Raw genomic sequence first — 23,823 nt, forward strand, 5'->3', positions numbered from 1 at the left:
CAGTGTACTTACTGTCGTGTGTGGGGTGGTTGGACCCAGAACAGTGTGAGGAGAGTCATTTCTGTTGGTCTGGGAAGAGGGCACGTGTGCACCCAAGAAGCACTAAATCTGGAGCCTCTCTTCCTGAGAATTTGCCCCAGGGTTTGGGTCCCTGTTACACAGTCATCTTCCTCACCCTTCAGCCTGAACTATTAGTCCAAGGATGCTGTCCCCAGACCCAAGTTATTCTGTCTCCTGGGAACTTGATTACACTTGAAACACTGAGATTCCAGGTGTTTGGACCTAAGCCCCTGCTCACGGGACCTCAGGGGCCAGACTGTGGGATCCTGGAGGGGGACCTGTCCTGCATCCTGTCCTCCCTGAACTGTGAACGTTGGGGACGTCTTTCTGTTCTCTGACCTGGGCTTCTTCCCTCCCAGTGCACGCTCTTCTGCGCTCACTCAGCCAGACTCAGTCTCTGTGCTCAGAACCACAGGGCTCTCACCTGACACGCGTCACCGTGGAGTTGCATCAGCCACACAGTGAGCTCAATGGGGTCCAGCTCTAAGGGCTCAGGGGAGATGGGGGGACACTGAGTGTTTCTGTACCCGGTGCCTGTAACCTGCCCAGAGAAGTCTGTGCAGGATGGGAATTCTCCAGGAGCTGAGGAAGAACTGATGAAGGGATGAACTCACATTTCCGAAGGTCAGGCAGGCGATGGCCATGACTTGCTGACGTCTTCAAGAAAGAATGAGAGGACCAGTTGGAGCCTCAGGAAAACGGGGCTGAGAGGGAGTGAGAGGCACTGAAGAAAGCCTTCCGAGGGAGGTTTGGACAAAAGTGTGGAGAAGGCTCTGCAGCACGTGGGGAGGGACTTAGGAGATCTCCTGGGATCAGTTCCAGGTCCTGCATCTCTGGCTTCCTGCCCTGGGCTCCAGGGATGGGAGACTGTTAGGCGCTCACATGCTCTACACATGGAAACACAGAGAGTCGGTGTCCTGTGGAGCAGGCCCGTGGGGGTGAGACAAACACCCAGATGCTCCCCTCTCCTCCCTGGAGAGGAGGAGCCTGAGGCATCCCATGAATGCTCCTCAGAAGGTTCAGGCAGGTGCAATCCCAGATGGGTGACCAGGTCAGAACATGGCCTTGGATGGACCTTCCCTCCTTCCTGCCCACTTCCCCCAGGCCCTCAGTCCTGCTCCTGGGGATGGAGTGAGTCTGGCATCCAGCTCTGCCTTTGAGGGACCACAGGCTCCAGCAGGCTAGGCTGCAGGGAGGCTTTGAGTGTCTTTGCTCAGAGTCATCGGCCGCCGTGGAGGAGGGGAAGCAGGTAGGGCTAAGATCAAGTCATTCTAGTCCCATGTGGGGAATAGACAGGTGAGGCAGGGCAGTGCCCCGAGGTAAACACAAAAAGACTGTTCTGGAAGCTCCTGCAGGAGTCCTGGTAAAACATGAAGGCAGCCTGCATGAGGGATGTGCTATCTCTCTCTGCCCCTCTGTTTACGGCTGACCCTCTCTCACACCTGCACACAAGCCCTCTGCTCTCAATCACCCTTGGGTGCCCCGTGTCCATCCTGGTCCCTGGGGCTGGAGGAGGAGCATCCCCATACTCAGCTCAGATGACACGGGCTCCCTCAGGTGTCGCATGGGACCTGCAGGCCTCCAGGTTCTGAGGGAAATGACTGAATGGGAGCCCAGTGGGCAGGCAGGAGGAGCCATGGAGGATGTGCTTCCTGAGACCCTGGGAGACAGGCTCATGGGGAAGGAGGTCAGGCATCTGGAGCCCAGCTGAGCTCATCAATCAATGCAAGGAAGCCTCAGTAAATAGCTCATATTTATTGAACTAAAGTCTGTAGAACACAACGTGGAGAGAGTCAGACTGTCCTAGAATACCTTGTTCAGCTTCATCCCCAACTGAGGAGGAAATTGAGGGTCAGACAGGCCTTGTCTGTTGGCCCCAGGCTGGTTGATCTCCTTGACACACCGCATAGTTCCGATCTGTTGGTGCCTTCTGCTTTCCTCTTTCTTTCTTATTTTCCCAAATCAATCTCTGTTCCTACACAACACTGCAAATGTCATGGGAACTTCACTGGTCTCTTAGTGCACCCTGAACTCAAAAGACACCTGGATACTTGTCAGATGCTCCATCCACTGTGTTGTCATCACTGCTGCTGCCACCACCATCATCACCACCATTGTCATCAAGAAGTCACTGCCTGAAGTTCTCTACAGAACATTCTGCAAAGAAGATACACAGATGGCTAACCAGCATATAAAGAGGCTGAACACTGCTAATTATTCAGTTCAGTTCAGTTCAGTCGTTCAGTCGTGTCCGACTCTTCGCAACCCCATGAACCACAGCACACCAGGCCTCCCTGTCCATCATCAACTCCTGGAGTCTACTCAAAGTCATCACCATTGAGTCAGTGATGCCATCCAACCATCTCATCCTGTGTGTACGCTAATCAAAACTACAATAAGGGATCACCCCCTACCAATCAGATGGGCCATCAAGTAAAAGTCTACAGACAATCAGTATTGGAGATGATATGGAGAAAAGGCAAGCCTCCTACACTGTTGCTGGGAATGTAAATTGGTGTGGTCGTTATGGAAAACAGTAAAGAAGTTCCTTAAAAACTAAAAATAGAGCTATCATGTGATCCAGCGACCCCACTTCAGGGCATATATTTGGAAAAGAAAAAGTTCTCATTTGAAAAGATACATGCACCCCATGTTCATAGCAGCACTGTTTACAATAGCCAAGACATGGAAGCAACCTAAATGTCTGTCAACAGATGAAGGGATAAAGACAATGTGGTACATACAAACAACGGAATATTACTCAGCCATAAAAAAAGATGAACTAATGCCTTTGGTAGTAACATGTATGGATCTAGAGGTGATCATACTAAGTGAAGTAAGTCAGGCAGAAAAGACAGACATATAATTTCACTTATATGGAGAATCCAAGAAATAGTCTAGGTGGTTCCCTGGTGGTCTAGTGGTTAGAATTTGGTGGTTTTGCTGCTATGGCCACATTTATCCCATGTCAGGGATCTGAGATCCCACAAACTGCTTGGCATTTCCAAAAAAAAAAAAAAAAGAGTACAAATGAACTTAGGAACAAACCCAAACAGACTCATAGTCATAGAAAACATAACTTGCTACTAAAGAGAGAGAGAGGGGTAAACTAGGAGTATGGGATTAACAGATGCACACTACCACACATAAAACAGATTAAAGAAACAAGGACTTAATGTCTAGCACAAGGAATAATATTCAGTGTCTTATAATAATCTGTAATGAAACAATTTTAAAGAATATAGATATATACATAGATTATGTATAACTGAATCACTTCGATGTATACCTGAACTAGCAGAATATTGTAAATCAACTCTACTTCAATTAAAGAAACAAGCAGACAAAAGAATTCACAGCCTAATTAAGATAAAATGCTGGAATCAAAGCTGAGTTGTTGGAGAAGTAGGGCTAGAGACCAAAACCAGGAGGAGACTCTTCTTGCTGGGTCGTCAAACCCTGGGAAGGGCAATAGAGCAGCCCCTGCTACTTGGATCCCAACAATCCTACCTCTCTATCTCCCACTTTCAACCCTTTTGTATTTCTGGTCTCTTGTTGCTAGTTCCCCTGCCTCTCCTTTTATTCTGTCCCCAGTGACTTCTTTAGTTCCAAGTAAATGGTTTCTGATGGGAAGGGAGTTAGGGGAGAATGGATACATGTATGTGTATGGCTGAGTCCCTTCACTGTTCACCTGAAACTATCACACCACTGTTAATTGACTGTTCCTCAATACAAAATAAAGTTCATAGTATGAAAAAAATAAGAGGTTTATCCCTCGGCCCCCGCCCATTCTCTAGTCTCCCTTCCTCCCTTAATCCAGGCTCCTCCTCTCTCCCCATCTATCACCTACATTCAACCCTCCCCTCCTGTGCTCAGCTGCAGAAATGCCAGTTTCCTAACCCTCAGCTCCAACAATTTTGTCTCACTCTCCTTTTTCCCCTAACAAGGTGCCTCCGCACCTTGACCCTGAATATGTCCCTGGACCCTCAGTGCTCTGGGGGTGGTGGAGTTGGGTCCTCTTGCAGATGCTTATAGGTCTGCATGAGTTCCTCCAACTTCCTCTCCAGCTCCCTGGCCTGCTGCCACAGGTTTCAGCTGATGCTGTCTTTGTGCCATTGTGAAGGTGCATTGACTCCTTCACCAGGAAGCCCACATCCATCAGGAGGAAGACACCTGCAATGGCTGCACTCACAATTTGGGCTCCTTTGGTAACTGCTGAAGCTGTGCCTTTGAAAGCTGCCTCTACCTGCTGGATGGCTGGGGCTGATTCTCCCAGGGCTCACGAGGATGTTTGCTTTGGCTGCAGAGTCAGGGTTGGCTTCACCTGTCTCCATGGCATGGATATTTATTTCAAGGTGTTTCTTGGCTTTTGCCAATTGCTCTGTTGTGTCAACAATTTTGGGGTTGCTCTTGAGTACCTCTAGGAGCACCTTCCATTTCTTGACAGCAATTGACATCAATTTACTGGCTTTGTTTTCTGCTGATGACCTACTTACATGTTCCACGATGCTGGTGGACACAGCGGTCACAGCACTCGCTGCTCCCAGCCCTATCCCAGTGGCTGAGAGTGCCACACTGGCCCCGGCTGTCACGGGTTCCAGAGCCAGGCCAAGGATGGTCAGGGCACCAGATAAAGCGCTGGTGCTGTGGGTCACCACATTGGAGATGGTACAGTCCCTGTGGACTTTGTCTACATTGTCTGCAAGCTCCTGGAGCTTGCTTATGAGCTCCACCAGCTGCTGCGTCACCCGAGGAAACTTCTTCAGAAACCTCCTCCTGTCCAGCTGCTCTTTTGGGAGCATTTCCTGGTCCTTCCCAGCCAAGTCTCTTTTCAATTCATTCAGATATTCGTGTAGTTCATTCATGTCTTCCCTGTAACAGTGAAGGTCAAGGGCTTAGAAAGGCAGTTTGCTTGTCTGTAAAATACATTCCCAAATGTCTATTCTGCATACATACAGAGATAGTACTATAAATCAATTAGAAAAGAAATTTACAAACATAAAATTTCCTCTTTGAACATTAAACACAGGTTTTATACGTTGTAGAGTCTCCATATACTTCTTAAATCCTCTAACAGCTAAGCAATAGTCACCTTAGAATACTCATAACTTAAGAGAGATATTTGATGGAATTCCCTGGTGGTCCAAAGGTTATGATTCTGCACTCCCACTGCTTTGGGCATGACTCAGTCTCTGGTCAGGGAACGAGGATCCCACAAGCCGTGTGGCTCAGCCAAAAAAAAATGTATTTGGTAGAGACGTCTCAGAGGCAGGGCAACACCAGCACTTCGAAAGAGTTGGTGAGTGGGAACTCCACAGAGAAACGAAGAGAAGTGGTGTTAGAGCAGAAAACCTGCATTCAAGGGTCTCGGTGTGTGGTGATAGAGAAGGCAATGGCACCCCACTCCAGTACTCTTGCTGGAAAACCCCATGGATGGAGGAGCCTGGTTGGCTACTGTCCATGGGGTCGCTAAGAGTTGGACACGACTGAGTGGCTTCACTTTCACTTTTTACTTTCATACATTGGAGAAGAAAATGGCAACCCACTCCAGTGTTCTTGCCTGGAGAATGCCATGGACAGGGGAGCCTGGTGGGCTGCCACCTATGGGGTCACATAGAGTTGAACACGACCGGAGCAACTTAGCAGCAGCAGCTGCAGCAGTGTGTAGTGAGAAGTCAACCTGATCTTTGCCCTTGGTTACTGGGAAGTGGTCCCTAAGTCCCTAGAATATTCTGGTTGATACGAGTGTCCTCATCTGCCTGGGCCTTTTGGCCACTGTTCAGTCTGACAAGGAGACATGTGATGGGGCCTCTGGAGGAGCTGGACTCTAGGACATTAGTCTGACCTCTGGGAGGGGTGGAGACCACAAGTCAGGATAATCTCTTTTTTTAAATGGGTGAGTGTCCCTGGCAGGCAGTGTTCCCTGTACCCTGCCAATCCCTGAGCTACAGAACAGTAACAAATCTTGGGGACAATAGAAGCTTCAGGTGTGAAATCTGCCCAGACTCTGCCCTGTGGCTGATGGAAACCCACAGGCTTCCTGTAATACACTGGGATCATGATGGCTCTCAGTGAGTCCTGTCTGTTCTATAGGGAATTCTCAAACCTGAGGGTGGTTTTGGGGATCCCCTAAATTTGCCGTTGGTTCAGATGAAAGCATAGTCCTGGGCACTGTGCCCTCATCCTTTGCAGACTGGCTCTCTCTATGACTTAGAATTTGTTAAAAAAAAAAAAAAAAAAAAAAAAAAAACCCAAAAACCCCAAAGTCAGAACTAGAAGGCACCTTAACAGTCCTTTAGTCTGCCATCGGCTGTCTTCTAAGGCTTGTGCCCTTGACCTTCCTAGCAGCAGGTCCCTGAGTCCATCCACTGCCCCGGCTGCCTGGAGATCAGGAGATGTATTGCTGGTTCCTCTTGGACTCTCCAGCCCACCTCACTGACTCCTGACCCAGCGCCTCTGACCTCTCAGGTGTCACATGTTGGTTTGTGAGAGCTTCATGAGACTGCACCCCAATATCATGTGCAACTTTGTGGAACCTCTAAAGGTTCAAGAGGCTTGAGGAAACACCCATCTGAATGGCTGAGCCTGAGGAGACCAGCACTTACACAGCTGGTGGAGGAAGCGTTTTCTTCTTGGGTGGGGATGCGTGAGGCTCCTCAGAATCCCTCAAATGACACACAGTCGCAGCCACTCACTGTGACCCTGGAGGGCTCACTGAGCCACACAGCCTTCCACTGTCAGGGCGGCTCCATGCAGATTAGAAGAGGGTCCCAGATGGAGTGAGAAGCCAGGTCCCAGGCAGGGTGTGCAGTCAGGGTCACACAGGGCCCTCTAGCCCAGCATGGGGGGATCCCATCAGGGAGGGAAGAAATGTCCCTGCTCCCACTCCCGGAACCTCTGTTAGAGTCACAGTCCCTTCGGTTCTGTGTCCTTGGGGCCCACTCTCCTCACTCTAGTCCTGTTCCTGCTGCCCAAGCTTACCTACTAGTCCTCCAACCTGGACCTTCTGCTCCACCCTGACCCCTGTGTCTGACCTTGGTCTAGGCCTCCCTGGGCCTTTGGATGAGATGATTTCACTTGGTTCCCCATCTCTGACCCTGCAATTCACTCTGAGGCCATCACCATAGGCCATCAGATTGAATTACTATTCCCATTGGACACGTGCTAATCTGAAACTCTAACACATAAGCCCAGAACCCAGGAGGTGGGCAGGGATAGATCCAGGATCCCATCAGTTCCACCCAGTTTCTCTCCAGCATCTCTGGTTTATGGGCCAGCAGGATCCTGCAGGGTTGGTACAGTTCCTAAGATGGAGAATAGAAAGGCTTTATCTAGGGAGAAGCCTGAGTAATACAAACGATGGCATCAGGATGTTCGGACTTGTCCCATAGGAAATTCTGGTTGGTTCTCATCACCAGAAAGAAAATTCTTTCCAACAAGCTTTTTAAATGTTAATACTGATTGAGCACCTACTCTGTATCAGTCATTATGGGAAGATTGTTGCATGCAAGATCTCAGTATCCTCACAATAAAACTGAACAGATGATGAAGCGAAGGCAGAGAATAGCTCAGTAACTAGTCCAAGGTCACATAACCTGCCCCTTCCTTATTGGTTTCATCTTTTCTCAACCTGAGATTGTTCACTGCCAGCAAATGACATGGAAGAAACATTCCTCATGAGATATTGAGAAGGAACATCCTACCTCCATAGGGTCCTGCTTGGAGGAGGTGTGCCTATTAGGAGAAACCTATTCTGATGCCGCGGCGTGTGGGTGACCTTCCTGACACACCAATGCACCTGTAGAGGTTACCTGGACAAACCAGCCTTTGCCTCAATTTTCCTCAAGAATTCAGTCAGCAGGAGAAGCAGTTCCTCCCTGCTCAGTATGTCCCAGAGACACTCAGCGACATCCTCAAAGAAGATCTCAATATCTAGATGAGAGGAAAGGGAATAAGAAAGGTTAGAAGAATTTGTGAAGAGAAAAAGGGAAAGTGTTAGTCGCTCAGTCCTATTTGACTCTATGTAACCCCGTGGACTGTAGCCCGCCAGGTTCCTCTGTCCATGGGGTTCTCCAGGCAAGAACACTGGAGTGAGTAGCCATTCCCTCTTTCAGGGGATATCCCAACCTAAGGATAAAATCCAGATCTCCCGCATTGCTGGCAGATTCTTTACTGTCTGAGTCACTGGGAAAGGACAGATTTTGTGGTGGATCATAAATGGTATTGGGTAGCTTTTTTTTTTTTTTAAACCCTGTGTAACCTGGGGGAGGGCTCACAGATTTTGACAATCCACTCTAGAACAGGTATCTAGATCACCATGGCAATAGAACCTGAAGAGAGCTATTTGAGATTTTGAACTTGGTGGACCTGAAGTGCTGAAGCTCCAGTTGGATGTCGCTGTACCAATTTTGAAAGACCACCAGGTTCTAACAAAGTCCAAGCATGTGGTGTAAACCCAGTGGATGTATATATTTGCTCTGGCACTCACAGTGTAAAACCACTTCTGCCTTATACTCCTAGCTAAGAGATGGCTGGGATAGTAGAAGCTGCTGGAGAGAATGTATCTGCTTTCAAGAAAGGTGACATTCACTACAAGGATGATCTCTGGGGGCTACGCCGAGTTTGCTCTGGGAGCCCATCACACTGTTCACACGGGTCCCCCAAAAACTGGACTTTAAACAAGGAGCTGCCATCAGCATCTCATGTTTTACTGCTTATTGAGTCTGCTCCACAGTGTCCGTGTGAAAGCTGGAGAAAGTCTTCTGGGGCTAGTGGAGGAGCTGGAAGAGCAGCAGGCCAAATGGTTAGAGCTTATGGCTTAAAGATTCTGGGCACAGCTACTACTGAAGAAGGACAAATGATTGCTTTGCAAAATGGAGCTCACTAAGTGTTTAATCACAAAGAAGCTAATTATATTGATAAGAAATCTGTTGGTGAAAAAAGAGTTGATATGATTATTGAAATGTTTGCTAATGTAAATCTTAGCAAAGATTTAAATTTTTTGTCACATGGAGGACAAGTAACAGTTGTTGGCAGCAGAGGTTCTATTGAAATAAACCCACAGGATCCATGACAAAGGAATCTAGCATAAAAGAGTAGCTCTCCATTCATCCTCCAAGGAGGAATTTCAGCAGTTTGCAGCAGCCCTCCAAGTCAGAATGAAAATTGGTTTGTTGAGACCAGTAATAGGTCCCCAGCATTCACTGGGAAAGGTGGCCCAGGCTCATGAAGACATCATTCATACCAGTGGGGCTATGGGAAAAATTATTCTTCTCTTAAAATCATTAATCCTTCCATTGGTTTCCTGTGTAATTAAGAGGTTTCTTACCTTAGTTTTATGTAGACTGCATTTGCTCTGCTTAGCAATCATTTGATTCAGTGAGTTTCTTCTATTTAAAAAAATATTTATCTTAGGATTCACAAGCATTGGAGTACAGTTTATTTTATAGCTGGCAATATTCTTTATGCCTTCTACCTCTCATCAAGGAGTAGTGGGAAATAGGATGTTAGTGGTCACTTGGCATTGGAGGACATTGCAGAAATTCCTAACTAATTCTTATCATTAATTCCATACTTTTGACTAAAACATGCTAATTCAAAAGAGGACTGCTTGATTCCCAAGGCTAGTTCTCTTTACAAAGGTTCTTTAGTCTCTGATTAACCCAGAACTATACTGGACTCTGACGATTCTCTGAACTAAATGAGAACCCTTTTCTAAACTAATCTCATCTAGATCTACCGGTGTCTCAGAAGGGAAAGATAAACCATGTCCAGAGAAATCTGTTAGTTTTCCCAATATTCCCCAATATTTTGTGCTATTCACTAGGTTAATCATTGACTACCAATGATCCATGTACTCTCTGAGGACATCAGCCTTATCTCTGGTATCATATGATAGTAGGTGCATAGTGGGCTTCCCAGGTGGTGCTAGTGGTACAGAATCTGCCAGCCAGTGCAGGAGATGTAGGAGATGTGGGTTTGATGCCTGGGTCAGGAAGATCCCCTGGAGAAGGGAATGGCAACCCACTCCAGTATTCATGCCTGGAGAATCCCATGGACAGAGGAGCCTGGCTGGCTACATACAGTACCCAGGGTTGCAAAGAGTCATACATGATGAAGTGACTTACAACATCAGGTGCATAGTTTCCAAATATATATATATTGATTGATTCAACTTGTTTCTGGCTGGATGAAGGCTTTTACATTACAAATGGTTGTTCAAGCTCCTCCAAGTACCACAGCCTTCTCCAACTACTTGGGGCCTCCTGGTTCAAAGATCCTCAATATGAGGGTAAGCAGAACATGCTGCCTCAACAATTTAGGGTCTGTGTCCCTGGCCATCTCGAAGCAATCTGAACAGAATTACCACCCCTTTTCCCTAGTAGTCATATTCTCCTAAATGAAAAGGGGGGAAATAAAGGATAACAGACAGGGAGGAAGGACAGGGGTCCCCAAGTAGCAGGAGGAAATAAACTGCTAGTGGCAGACGTTTTTTTCCCCCTTATCTCCATGAGATTAAAAGGTTCCTTGTAATCCTGTGTTGCCATGATGCCACCTGGTGCCCCTGAACTTAACTTTTTCTCAAACCTTGAGCTAACCAACGTGTCTTTCTCATGGAAATATTTTTCTTAAGCTGTGTTAATGAAGCTATTTCATTTGCTTGGAAATCTGCCTTTCTTCAAGATTCTTGTCAATTGTTTTATGGTCAGAGGTGAGTCCCCTTCTGCCATTCTATCCACAATGCATATTGTGGGAGAGGAGCCTGGTGCAACACTCTCTGTCTGAGGCATTTTTAAAATCTGATTAGTAGCTTGCTATCAGGTATATGCTGAAACTCCAATACTTTGGCCACCTCATGCAAAGAGTTGACTCATTGGAAAAGACTCTGATGCTGGGAGGGACTGGGGGCAGGAGGAGAAGGCGATGACAGAGGATGAGATGGCTGGATGGCATCACCGACTCGATGGACATGAGTTTGAGTAAACTCCGGGAGTTGGTGATGGACAGGGAGGCCTGGCGTGCTGCGATTCATGGGGTCACAAAGAGTCGGACACAACTGAGCCAATGAACTGACTGACTAACTGATCAGGTATATAACGCCTTGCTAAAAACTAGCAAGGGGACACTCTTTCTGTCCCCTTCTGAAGTCTATCTTAGAAGCTTTCTCTACCCCATTTACAGTTTAATGAAACTCTACTACAAAAAAACTCTGAGTGATCCAGCCTTGTCTCTGCCTCCAGATTGAAGTCTTCTCCTTAGAGGCCAAGGATACTGGACTCACTCACAGCTCACAGAAGTAACCTTTCAGAATTGTATCTATGTGTGACAGGGATCATATATTTTTATTTAAATTAATAAACACAGTTGATGCCTTAAAAATGATCTGCTCTTGTTATCATAAAATGGTAACTGCAATAAATTCTAGAACAATTCTTTTTAAAAAATGCTATTTAGTATAAATTGTTAAAATTCATCTTCCTGAGGAGTGATCACCTGGGCACTGTTGGTAGAGTCACCTGGGGCATGGATGGACCTGCTCTTCCCGCCCTCACCCCCCAATTCATATGTTGAAGCTTTAACCTCCAGTGACGGTATTTGAAGATTGGGCCTTTAAGGAGGCAGTTGAGGTAAAATGAAGTCATAAGTGTGAGGCCTGAATCCAATACGATTGTTGTCCTTATAAGAAAAGAAGAGACCAGATTCTCACGTAGGAGAGGTGGCTCAGTGGTAAAGAATCCTCCTGTGAATGCAAGAGACCCAGGTTCTATCCCTGGGTCAGGATGTTCCCCTGCAGAGGGCTTCCCTGGTGGCTCAGATGGTAAGGAATCTGCCTGCAATGCCAGAGAAACCTGGGTTCAATCCCTGCATTGAACCTCCAGATCCCCTGGAGAAGAGCATGGCAACCCACTACAGTATTCATGCCTGGAGAATCCCATGGACAGAGGAGCCTGGCGGGCTGCAGTCTATGTGGTCGCAAAGAGTTGGATACGACTGAGTGACTATGCACACCGATTCTCTCTCTTCCTCTGCCCTCCTCCAGAGGAAAGGCCATGTGAGGACACAGTTAGAGGGCAGTTAGGATTTGCAAGCCATGTGGAGCGGTCTCATCTGAAACCACCACTACGTTGATGATCTTGGACTTCCAAACCTCCAGAAATCATTATCTAATCCTAGGATTTAGATGTCTTCAGGAATCTACAATTGCAATGTTTAGAAAGAGAACGAGGGCTTTCTAGGTGGTACAGTGGTAAAGAATTGGCCTGCCAATGCAGGAGACACAGGAGTCATGGGTTCAGTCCCTGGGTTGGGAAGATCCCCTGGAATAGGAGATGGCAATCCACTCCCAGTATTCTTGCTGGAAAATCCCACGAACAGAGGAGCCTGGCAGGCTACAGTCCATGAGGTCACACAGAATTGAACAGGACTGAACAGATGAGCACTTGCACACACACAAAGAGAGAGAATACAGGCCTGTGTGTTTGTGAGTTACCACTTCTAGCAGAGACTGGCAGCATGCTGCAACTGCATGCTTTTGAGTTTTGGCAGTGAAACAAAAGAATATTCACATTAAATGGGATAAAGAACATAATGAAAATAATTAACCTCAGATCAGTACAGGGCAAGATCACTGCTCAAATGAGTTACCAAAATCCCTGTGTGATTTCAGGGATCTAGAGTTTACGGAATTTCAGGTAACACACAGGTATCTATGGGGGGCTGGGACACGATGTAAGATTGTTTCCTGGTACATGAACACAGAGAGGCATTATTTTTATTTCACAGGAGAAGAAAGTGAGACTCAGACAGGAGAAGTGACAGCCCAAGGCCAGTGAGCAGGAAGCTCAGTGGTGGAACCCAAGGTCAAGTGTCAGACACTTCTTAGACATGACTTTGAATCCTCCTTATTTTAAACTCCTGTGATTTCTTCATTCTGCCCCATAGGGATTTTTCCAACTAAGTTTTGGTGGTGAGTACGCTGCAGCTGGAGGAGAGCATGGCAACCCACTCCAATATCCTTCCCTGGAGAATCCCATGGACAGAGGGGCCTGGTGGGCTGCAGTCCTGGGGGTTGCAAAGCGTCAACAACAACTGGGCAGCTAAGCAGAGGCTGCAGCAGCACACCGCAGCACACACAGAAGGAGAAGTCCAGTGCTGATCGCATGAACTTATAGAACATTGTAAACCAATGTAACCTCATTGTAAAAAGGGTTTAGGACCACCCACCGCTGAGTGAGACTGCTATGTGAGAGGATCCTAATGAGAGACACTCAGGATGGGCAGGGGAGGGGATCAGCTAGGTGGAGGAGGGGTGGACACAGATGTGATCCTGTGAACAACCTGGTCACACTTCCCTTCCAGGTGGGAGGTGGCAAACATAGACTGGGGTTCAGTTCACTGTCCGCTGACTCTTGCAGAGTCGCTGGGTGAGCGGCAGGGTGAGAGCTGCAGGAATGGTGTCTGTGGTGATGCCCCAGGGTCTGGGAGCAGGAGGAGGCTGGGCCAAGGGAGAGGGCAGGAGGAGCTCCAGGGACCCTGGGGGACCTCCCCTCGATGCCCCATTTGGCCCTAGGAACTCCCTCTGCTGTCCCCCTCCCCATGGGCTGTCCTGGCCTCACTTCTGAGTCACTTGCTAGAGGGCAGTGAGCACCTAGCAAGTGGGTCCCCAAGGAGAGGGCTGGGAAAGAGGCTCTGTGGACACACCCTTGTTGGGGGAACTCCACATGGCCCCTCTGGGGGGCTCCAGGATGCTTATCCATCCTCTTCTTGGTTCTTGATTCCTGTGTATGTTAACTCTGCCTGGAGGAACCACCCTCAATTCTGGGTCACATGTAGGAACTGGCCAGAAAAGAGGCAGCTGCCTACCTGAGAGGTCTCTGAGGTTTTCTGAGCTCATGATGGCAGCAGCGGGGTCTCAGAGATTTCCCTTCAGCTCCTTGTTTCTGTCAGGCTGGAAGGAGGTTTGACCTCACCACTGGGGAAGAGAAAACAGACTGTGGGCTCGATCACGAGTGAGCAGTGCCTGCAGGGAACAGGGAGTGGTGAGGTCTCTGATGGGTCCTCTGGGACGGCCACCAGTGCCAGCGGGGACTTAACCCAGCGTGGTTCTCTGTCTCCTGGGCTCTGTAGGTCACTAGTCAGGGAAAGTTCCTCATCTCCATCCAACTTCCTCCAAGTCGTAGTCCTGTTATCCTGTTGGGGTACGATGAGAAAAATAATCACAGAGGAGGCAGCCATCTGTGAAGTTATAGGAGTAATAAAACCAGAAACGGACGAACAGATAGGAAGGAATAGTCTGGAAGTTACATGAGGTTGGAGCAACTCTGTTACTAACTGGCAATAGGTGATGTTGATCCAGTGTCTATGACGTGCAGGCTCCTGATAACTTTAGGTCAGCCCAGTTTTTCACACTGGTGCCTGAGCCTGGACTTCAACCCAAGTCTTTCTGATCCAGATTCCAGTTTGTGATGACTATGCTCTACTCCATTTAATATATGAAAATAATTACTTACAGATATATGTTTAATGGTAAATGACTCTTCTCATTCTAAAGTGATGTCTTGCCCTAAGGCTCAAGTCTGCCTTGACAAAGTTCCTGGTGGTGCAACTCTGACAGCCCAGGTCTTCCTTGCTTCTGCAAGAGCCTTTATCTGACAAGGGCATGGAGTCCCACCAGCCCCACCCCACTTCCTGTATCCCTGCTCTCGTGGCTGAGGACCCCGAATGGTGCCCTGTCCTCTCTGCTGTCCTCCCCTGACTATTGGACATTAGGTTGTCTCTAATACCTTGTGTAAATAATAAAGAACACTCTCCTTGTATTAAACTTCACTCACATTTGAGACTGTTTCCTTAAGCTATTTCTAGAAGTACAATTACTAAATCACAAGGCATCAATACTTAAAACATTTTCATACCTAGAGCCACACTGTTATGCAAACAAACTGTCATAATTTATGTTTGCACTCATAATATATGAGAATGTATATCCTTTCAGACTTTCCCATTCTCAGTGGTCTTTAAAAAAAAAAAGCTCATGTCTTTGTATATAAAAATTTTATTTTGGTTCTGCATGTGATTATCTTGGCATGGGAGAAGAGGAAGGAAAACAGATGTTGATTACATTTAGCTACTCTTTTAAGAAAGCAAAAGAGCCTTTGTCAACTCCTCCTCCTGAGACCTGACTGAAATGATAGAAAAGGTACTTACAGGTATAATAACAGCTGCGGATAAGAGTGACTTGTGTTTGTGGTCATTGCTCTGCATTGGTGTTGGCTCTGAAACTTTACATATGATAACTTGTATGTTATTCCATTAACATTTGATATGTGTACATTGTATCCCCATCTACAGATAAGGAAGCTGAAGTACAGAAGTTATATGATTTGGCCAAGGTCAGAAGTCTTGCCTCTGGTAGACTGGCCACCCCACTCACTGGGTCAAGAACCATAACCTCCCTCTTCTTCCTCTGCTGTTAATAAAATCAAGCATGGGGGCAACAGGAGACCAGAGTGTTCAACAAATGTTTGAAGACTCACTGGATGGAGAAGTGATAGCTGAATAAAGAGGGTGCAGGAGAGGGAGAGTGCAGGAGAGGGAGAGAAACAGGGAGCGTGTTCACAGGAGACAAGTTGTCTGCTGGGCAGAGCCCCAGAGAGGGAGCAAGATGAGAGGGAGGCCGAGGGGAGAGCAGGGGACAAGCTCAGCAACCCCACATCCCATCCCATATTCACAGCAGCCTTCACTCTTCACCAGACCTTTAGAAATTACTTGAGAATGAGATGCAGGAAAAAATTAGATTATGTGTTTGTTTAATTAAGGAGGAAGATAAAGGATACCCATGAGAGAGATAGATGTGGGATCCAGGAATCAGGAACATCAACCCAGTGGGAAGGAAATCCAAGGATCCCAGCTGGACGCACAGGAGACCTAGAGAGAAACCAGCCCAGAATGGGATAAGAAGTCCAGAGTCTGTGGGGACAGGGGACTCGGTATCACATGAGGCACAGTTGTAAAGAAATGGAGCAAATGTTGAAGATAAACAGTGCAAGGGTGAAAATGAAGCCAATTAGAAACATCAGGAAAAACTAAAGGTCTTCCCAGAAGCATGTGCAGCTATTTGGTACAAGTTCAAAATCACAGCAGATGGTGATTGCAGCCATGAAATTAAAAGACGCTTACTCCTTGGAAGGAAAGGTATGACCAATCTAGATAGCATATTAAAAAGCAGAGACATCAGTTTGCCAACAAAGGTCCGTCTAGTCAAGGCTATGGTTTTTCCAGTGGTCATATATGGATGTGAGAGTTGGACTGTGAAGAAAGCTGAGCTCCGAAGAAATGATGCTTTTGAACTGTGGTGTTGGAGAAGACTCTTGAGAGTCCCTTGGACTGCAAGGAGATGCAACCAGTCCATCCTAAAGGAGATGAGTCCTGGGTGTTCATTGGAAGGACTGATGCTGAAGCTGAAACTCCAATACTTTGGCCACCTCATGTGAAGAGTTGACTCGTTGGAAAAGACCCTAATGCTGGGAGGGATTGGGGGCAGGAAGAGAAGGGGACAACAGAGGATGAGATGGCTGGATGGCATCACTGACTCGATGGACATGAGTTTGAGTAAACTCCAGGAGTTGGTGATGAACAGGGAGGCCTGGTGTGCTGTGATTCATGGAGTCGCAGTAGTCGGACAGGACTGAGCGACTGAAGTGAACTGAACTGAGTTCTAAAAAAAAGTATTAAAATGTCACAAATGTATGTAAACTCTCTTCTTGAAGTTTTTTTAAAAAAATCTAAGGTAAATTAATGTATGTCCATGTCCTGGTTTTCCCATATTGATTATTTTGGATGCTGTTTTAAAACTGAAGTATTGTTGATATATATAATATTTATCAATTTGGTTACTCAGTATAAAAATTAAAATACATTTCTAGAACTTGGGAGCTGAAGCTCTGAAAGGAAGCATTGTTTACAAAGCTAGGAGTAAAGAAATAGTAGCTTCAGTTGAAAGTGTAACAAATAAATATGTAAATAAAATGTTTACAAGTGCAACACTTCCTAATAGAGGATACAAAATTAGAGAAATAATGATACAAGCAGAAGATGGGGAAGGGTATAAAAAAGTATAAAACTAAATGAAATCCTTATTTTTCTGAGTAAGAAATAAATAAATAATATACAAATTTTTAAGTCAAAAAAATGAAAAATGCAATACCTAATACTAATTAGCGATTGTGGTTGATGACACCCCACTATGCACCAGGCACCTTTCCAATTGCTTGGTATGAATTCACTTACTTTTAGTTCTCACAATAATCCTATAAGAAAGGAAACTGAAACTCAGAGAGGTTAAGTAATTTACTCAAACCACACAGCTAGTGCTAGAGTCAGAATTCAAGTCCAGATTCCTGTATCCTGAGCACATTCTCACATGATTCCACCTCCCAATGTTGTAATATCAACATTTGTGTGTGTGTTAGTCACTCACTGTGTCTGACTCTTTGTGAGCCCTTGGACTGTGGCCCACCTGGCTCTTCTATCTATGGAATTCTCCTGGCAAAAATAGTGGAGTGTGTTGCCATTTCCTTCTCCAAATATAATTTAAAGACCTTGATCAACTATCTAAAGAAATAGCTGGATTTAGAAAAGGCAGAGGAACCAGAGATCAAATTGCCAGCATCCGCTGGATCATTGAAAAAGCAAGAGTTCCAGAATAATATCCAATCCTGCTATATTGATTATGCCAAAGCCTTTGACTGTGTGGATCACAACAAACTGTGAAAAATTCTTAAAAGATGGGAATACCAGACCACCTGACCTGACTCCTGAGAAATCTGTATGCAGGTCAGGAAGCAACAGTTAGAACTGGACATGGAAAAACAGACTGGTTCCAAATCAGAAAAAGAGTGCGTCGGGGCTGTATATTGTCACCCCGGTTAATTAACATATATGCAGAGTACATCATGAGAAACGCTGGGCTAGATGAAGCACAAGCTGGAATCAAGATTGCCAGGAGAAATATCAAGAACCTCAGATATGCAGATGACACCACCCTTATGGCAGAAAGCGAAGAAGAACTCAAGAGCCTCTTGATGAAAGTGAAAGAGGAGAGTGAGAAAGTTGGCTTGAAACAACATTCAGAAAACTAAGATCATGGCGGCTGGTCCCATCACTTCATGGGAAATAGATGGGCAAGCAATGGAAACAGTGACAGACTTTATTTTGTTGGGCTCCAAAATCACTGCAGATGGTGACTGCAGCCATGAAGTTAAAAGACTCTTGATCCTTGGAAGAAAAGTTACAACCAACCTAGACAGCATATTTACAAGCAAAGACATTACTTTGCCAACAAAGGTCCATCTAGTCAAGGCTATGGTTCTTTCAATGTGAGATGTTGGACTACAGGGAAAACTGAGCTCCAAAGAATTGATGCTTTTGAATTGTGGTGATGGAGAAGACTGTTGAGAGTCCCCTGGACTGCAAGGAGAGCCAGCCAGTCCATCCTAAAGGAAGTCAGTCCTGAATATTCGTTGGAAGGACTATGCTGAAGCTAAAACTCTAACACTTTGGCCACCTGATGAGAAGAACTGACTCATTGGAAAAGACCCTGATGCTGGAAAAGATTGAAGACAGGAGGAGAAGGGGAAGACAGAGGATGGGATGGTTGGATGGCATCACCAACTCAATGGACCTGAGTTTGAGTAAACTCTGGGAGTTGGTGATGGACAGGGAGGCTGGCGTGCTGCAGTCCATGGGGTTGCAAAGAGTTGGACACAACTGAGCGACTGAACTGACCTGAAAGAAATAGCTTTTCCTTGGGAAGGAATGAGTAGAACCCTTTGTACAAATTGATGTTTTTAACCATATGCACTTAGGATTTTTTATTGTTTTAACTCTAAGACAGCTACTGGTGAAGGTTCTCAGTTGTGTCCGACTCTTTGCAATCCCATGGACTATAACCTACCAGCTTCCCCCATCCATGGAATTTTCCAGCCAAGAGTACTGGAGTGGGTTGCCATTTCCTTCTCCAGGGACTCTTCCCCACCCAGGGATCGAACCCAGGTCTCCCACATTGCAGGCAGATGCTTTCCTGTCTGAGCTACCAGGGAAGCCCTAAGAGAGCAGAAGTCACTTTATCGTATTCAGTAACCCACAAGAATGAATGGTTTCTAGCATCACCACCTTAAAGATGATGGAAGCAGTTGAATTAAGTGCCAACAAGAAATCTGTGACTCTTGCTGTGACAACTGTCATTGTAGGAGGCATGTTCGTGTTGATGAAACCAAGTTCTCTAGAAAAGTAGGCATGAAAACAGGGTGAAACTAGAATAATGAGCGTGAACTTGACCTTAAACAGATATTGTCCAGCAGCATCTTTCCCACCCACATGTGCACCCATGGGCTTCTGTCCATCAAAGGAAGGAAGATCCCTTGCAGGGGAGGTGATACCCACAGGCTGGCTTCTCTACTCCTGTAGAGGCAAGGGTGCTCTTGAAGATGATCAGAGAAGTGGTCAGAAGGGGCACCCGCATATAACAGTAAAAATAATAATAATAATAAAAGGTAATGTTACTATAAATATATTTCATTGGGCCTTGTTGAGTCTGTGAAAGGCCATGAGTTCATAATAATAATCAAATGAGAGGACTTTAGATAAAGTGTGGCCAGAAAGGGAGAGATAAAGTTTAAAAACTGCACTGGTGGTAATGCAGGAGATGAAAAATGCAAGAGATGTGGGTTCAGTGCCTGAGTCGGGAAGATCCCCTGGAGAAGAAAATGGCAACTGTGGAGCTGCCGGGGCTGGCAGGCAGCCCGGACCTGGGTTTCGGTTTTCCCTGAAATGGTGGGATTCCCCGCCCCCATCAGGTAACCTGGAGCCAGCCAATCAATATGTGCCCAGTAAGAAACAAAGGGAGAGCTGAAAAGCCCGCGAACGCCCAGGTTTGAAAAAAGCCCGCTAAAGTTTGTACCAATAAAATTGCTTTGCAAACATGTAACCAATCTGCTTAAGCCAGCTACCAACTCCTTATGTTCACCCTATAAATTTATTTAACAGCTGGGGCTCGGGGCTTTTTTCTGACCCTGAACCACTGCATTGGTTGCGGCAAAAAGCCCTGACTCGAGTCAGTAATAAACTTCCCTTTTTTGCAAATTGCATTGTCTTAGAAGCCTTCTCTCTTCCCGCTCGGGGATTCAGACATCGGGCAAAACAGCAACCCATTCAAGTATTGTTGCCTAGGAAATCCCATGGAGAGGAGCCTGGTGGGCTACAGTTCATGGGGCTACAAAGAGTTGGACAGGACTGAGCTGGTATCTTTCTTTCTTTTCTTTTCATGATGTAAAGAAGAGAAAGTATAATAGGAAATATTTTGTTATGAAATAAATTTAATAAGAAGAGCTGTCTTGAAGTCTGAGGGGATATTCCATTCTGCTTATTCACAGGAATGTTTATAAAGGATTGAGAAAGAAAGAACCCCTGACATCCCAAAGCTGGCCTGGTATCACCACAGGGTGATGTTCTTTTTCTCTTGGATGTAAAAGCTATCACAGAACTCCAACTTCACACAGGGTCACCCCGAGAGCAGGAGTGAAGAAGAGAGCAAACACACATCACTGCACCCCCACCAAGGAAACACCCCTCCCTTGGTTGAAAAGCATGACTGCTCCTTCTCTACCAATTGCAACTTTATCCTCGCTCTGGTCCCCAACTCCAAAGATGTAGTTACTGAGACTCACACTGGTAGAACTGACCCCAGTTCTTGGCAGCACCCAATCTAGAGTTGCCCTGTATCTTTAGACCCTCCCCCAAATCCCCTCCCCTAAGCCCCATCCTAGAATCTATCTTTCTATCACCTTCTGTCTGTGATGCCCAGGGTTGTCCCTCAGGAAGAGTAACCATCAGCTTGTCCACTAGCGAGTGTGCCTGGTGGCAGAGGCTAGAGGCAGCGACCTTGTGGATGGGCGAGTATTCACAGAGGAGGCCTGCCTCCAAGCAGATGGGAGAGGAGAGCTGGTTGCTCCCCTGCCTCCTTCTCTGCCTCAAAGCTGCAGGACCCCAGGAGCCAGGGCAGCCAATTGAAGTCATGAAACATGAGAAGGAAAATTCAAGCCAGAAAGAAGAGGAGGGCTCCAGCAGAAGGGCCAGCTCCTGGATGAGGCCAAAGAATTGTAAATGCATCATGACCCTTGACTTATCCTTCTGTCCTTCCCTCCCGTTCTTGTCCTGGTCCTGACCCTTGTTTGGGCCTCAGCCAGGTATGGATGTTGGGCGGTGCTCCCTTCTGCTGGGTTTCTATTGCAAGTGTCTTCCTCTTTTAGCCTCCAGGTCACTTCCTGGAAAGGCTGTTTCTGGGAAAAGGGAGGACTGTGGGGAAGCCTGTCCCTGCCCAATTGCATGGCCAGACACAGAGCCCTCCCCTCCATGTGGGCAGACAGAGATTCTGCCAAACATCTCCCTCCACGTGGTACAGCACATACTCTATGGGCAGGGATAGAAGGGGTAAAGGCAGGGTCAGATTCAGAGTCTTTAGCCCATCACCAGGCCCTCCTGATGCTCCTCTTCCTGTCCTCCTCACCCTCCTGGTCACCAGGCCCTCCTGATGCTCCTCCTCCTGTCTTCCTCACCTTCCTGACTCTACAGGGCCTGGTCCAGGGGCCTGGAGGACTCCCAGCTCCCTGGACTCTGATTCCCCCTCAGCCTCCAGGCCTTTGCTCATGTTGCTCCTCCCCCTGCAATGCCTTGCCCCACCTGCCTCACCAGGTGAAATGTTACCTGTAATTAGAGTTCCCACTCCAAAGCCTCCTCCCTCTGCTGCCTCCCCCAGTTCCTCTTCAAGCCCCACTGGAATCTTGCACTTTCCTTGTTGCAGGTCTGTTTGTGTGGATTTCCTGCAGCTCCCAGCACTGGGCAGGTGCCCTGTCTCTTCTCTGCTGCTCCTCCTGCTCCAGGGCCTCGGGGGCTCCCTCCACCCACCCGGGCACAGCCTGGCTAGAATACGAGGTGTGGGACCCGTTACTGGGACATGAAGCAATCAGCTTCATGAAGACACAGCACCACACTTCTTTTACCTGCGGTGGAGTACTTAGATTTGTTTTCCTTGTCTGTCTTGATAAAAGTTCTTTCTGATAGACAGTGTCATCACATTTCTGAGTGTTTCCATTTATGGGCATCCTGCACTTTCCAGAACACCCTCTGCCAGTAAACTGCAATGTGAGACCTACATTGCCTATGCTCTATGTCATCTTGGTTTAGGAAAGCTTTTGTAGGAACACAGACACACCTGAGTCCACATCCAGGCTCTGCCCCTGCTTAACCTGTGCCTCGGGCCATGACCTCACCTCCCTGAGCTTCCGTTTCCCTTCTGTAGTGAGATCACCCTTTGCTCAGACAGTCGTACTGAGGATGGGGAGATGGGCGGGGGTCCTACCCACCCCCTGCTTACCTAGGAGTCTTCCTCTGGCTGAGTGTGAACGAGATCCAGTTGTTCTCAGCTCTGCAGATGCAGCTGCCTTCTGTCTCTGCAACAAACCTCACACACCTTGTGGTCCCAGATATATTCGGAGAACCAGAAGGGAAAGTGAAACCCTCACTTCTGAATGGCTCAAGTTACCATCACTCTGTCCACCAGGTCCCACCCAGAACTATTCCCACCCTTCTGCTGCCCCCATAGAGAAACAAGCCCAGCCCTGACATCCCATGTCCTTCTGACACAGCCCACCCTGCCTCGGCTCCTTGAAGGTGACCTGCCACCAACACACCGTGAGTCCCTTGGCCAACCACTCCCCCACCCCATGGCCATCTCTCCACCCCCTCAGCCCTCCCCACCAACCCGCTCACCAGCCTGCCTGCTTTATTCACCCTCATGCCACCAGCATGTGTCACAGTTCCAGAACACACCAGCTCCTCACCGCATACTGGTCAGCCTGCTGCTGCTGAGGGTCACATCACCGTGCCTTCTAGGGGTTGTTCATGCAGGTCCTTCTGCCAGGGAAACCTGCTGCATCAAACCTGGAGAAATCATACTCACCCTGTAAAGCCAAAGTCTGGCATCACCTCCTCTGAGAAGCCCTCCAGGACCTCTCCTGCAGAGTCCCCTGTCCCTGCTCTGCTCCCTTGGTACCTGGGAGAGGGGCCTAAGGCCACCCCTCAGCCACTCTCTTCATGCCCGCCCCCACTCCTTCGATCAAGTCCTTCTAGGCTTGGCCCTGCTGACAGGCACAGAACTACTGCCTTCAGGTCTAGCAACTTGCCTGAAGAGGCCCTGCCTTGGTGGTCAAGGTCATTTGGATGGATGAAAAGTTTGTGGGAAGGGCTGAGAGCATGCTGCTCTTTTCTACCCTGGATTATTCTAGGTGTACAGTTTCTTTTCTCGAAATGGAGGACCTTTATAGGAAGGTTAGTGATCTGGCAACTCAAAAGTCAACAACAGAAAACCAGTCTTATTTTCTGCTTGGTTCCTGAGCAAAGAGCCAAAGTGTATGGAGGGATGAGCATTAGCCCCCCTCTGTGCAGGCTCTGTCCACACCTTTCCTGTTTTACTCTCACAACAGCTCTAGGACGTGTCGGCTGCATTTTTCAGATAAAGAAACAGAAGAAAAGGTCCTACAGCCTGAGAGTCCTGGTGGACTTTTCTTTTTTGCCCCAACCACAAGGGGCAGCAGTGGGGCTGGACCCCCCATGGAGGCACACCTGCCCATCCTTCAGGGCTGTTTCACCCCAGAAAACGGCCCTGGTCATCATGGCCACCTTCCCCATCTTAGAGGGAGGGACAGAGGA

The 23,823-nt window shown here is 47.3% G+C and overlaps 1 protein-coding gene and 1 pseudogene across 1 annotated transcript; one reads left to right on the forward strand and one right to left on the reverse strand.

Moving 5' to 3' along the window:
* Window positions 1-1,854: 1,854 nt before the first annotated feature.
* Window positions 1,855-22,587, reverse strand: LOC133043341 (apolipoprotein L3-like). Its single transcript, XM_061124158.1, has 5 exons — window positions 22,490-22,587; window positions 13,924-14,032; window positions 7,872-7,992; window positions 4,557-4,932; window positions 1,855-2,217 (listed from the first exon to the last, which is right to left on the reverse strand). Exons 2-5 carry the CDS (start codon window positions 13,952-13,954, stop codon window positions 2,206-2,208), a joined length of 540 nt encoding a protein of 179 aa, XP_060980141.1. The 5' UTR covers window positions 13,955-14,032; window positions 22,490-22,587; the 3' UTR covers window positions 1,855-2,205.
* On the forward strand, window positions 8,278-11,360 carry LOC133044033 (zeta-crystallin-like; annotated as a pseudogene).
* Window positions 22,588-23,823: the final 1,236 nt, after the last annotated feature.

This window comes from Dama dama, chromosome 22 (assembly GCF_033118175.1).
Source record: "Dama dama isolate Ldn47 chromosome 22, ASM3311817v1, whole genome shotgun sequence".
NCBI lineage: Eukaryota > Metazoa > Chordata > Mammalia > Artiodactyla > Cervidae > Dama > Dama dama.

Coding starts and splice junctions, on each gene's coding strand:
- LOC133043341 (XM_061124158.1), bottom strand. CDS start 13,954: ATGAGCTCAGAAAACCTCAGAGACCTCTCAG. Junction 7,993..13,923: donor AAACCTCAGAGACCTCTCAG/GTAGGCAGCTGC, acceptor CCTCTCATCTAG/ATATTGAGATCTTCTTTGAG. Junction 4,933..7,871: donor GCAAAGGCTGGTTTGTCCAG/GTAACCTCTACA, acceptor TCACTGTTACAG/GGAAGACATGAATGAACTAC.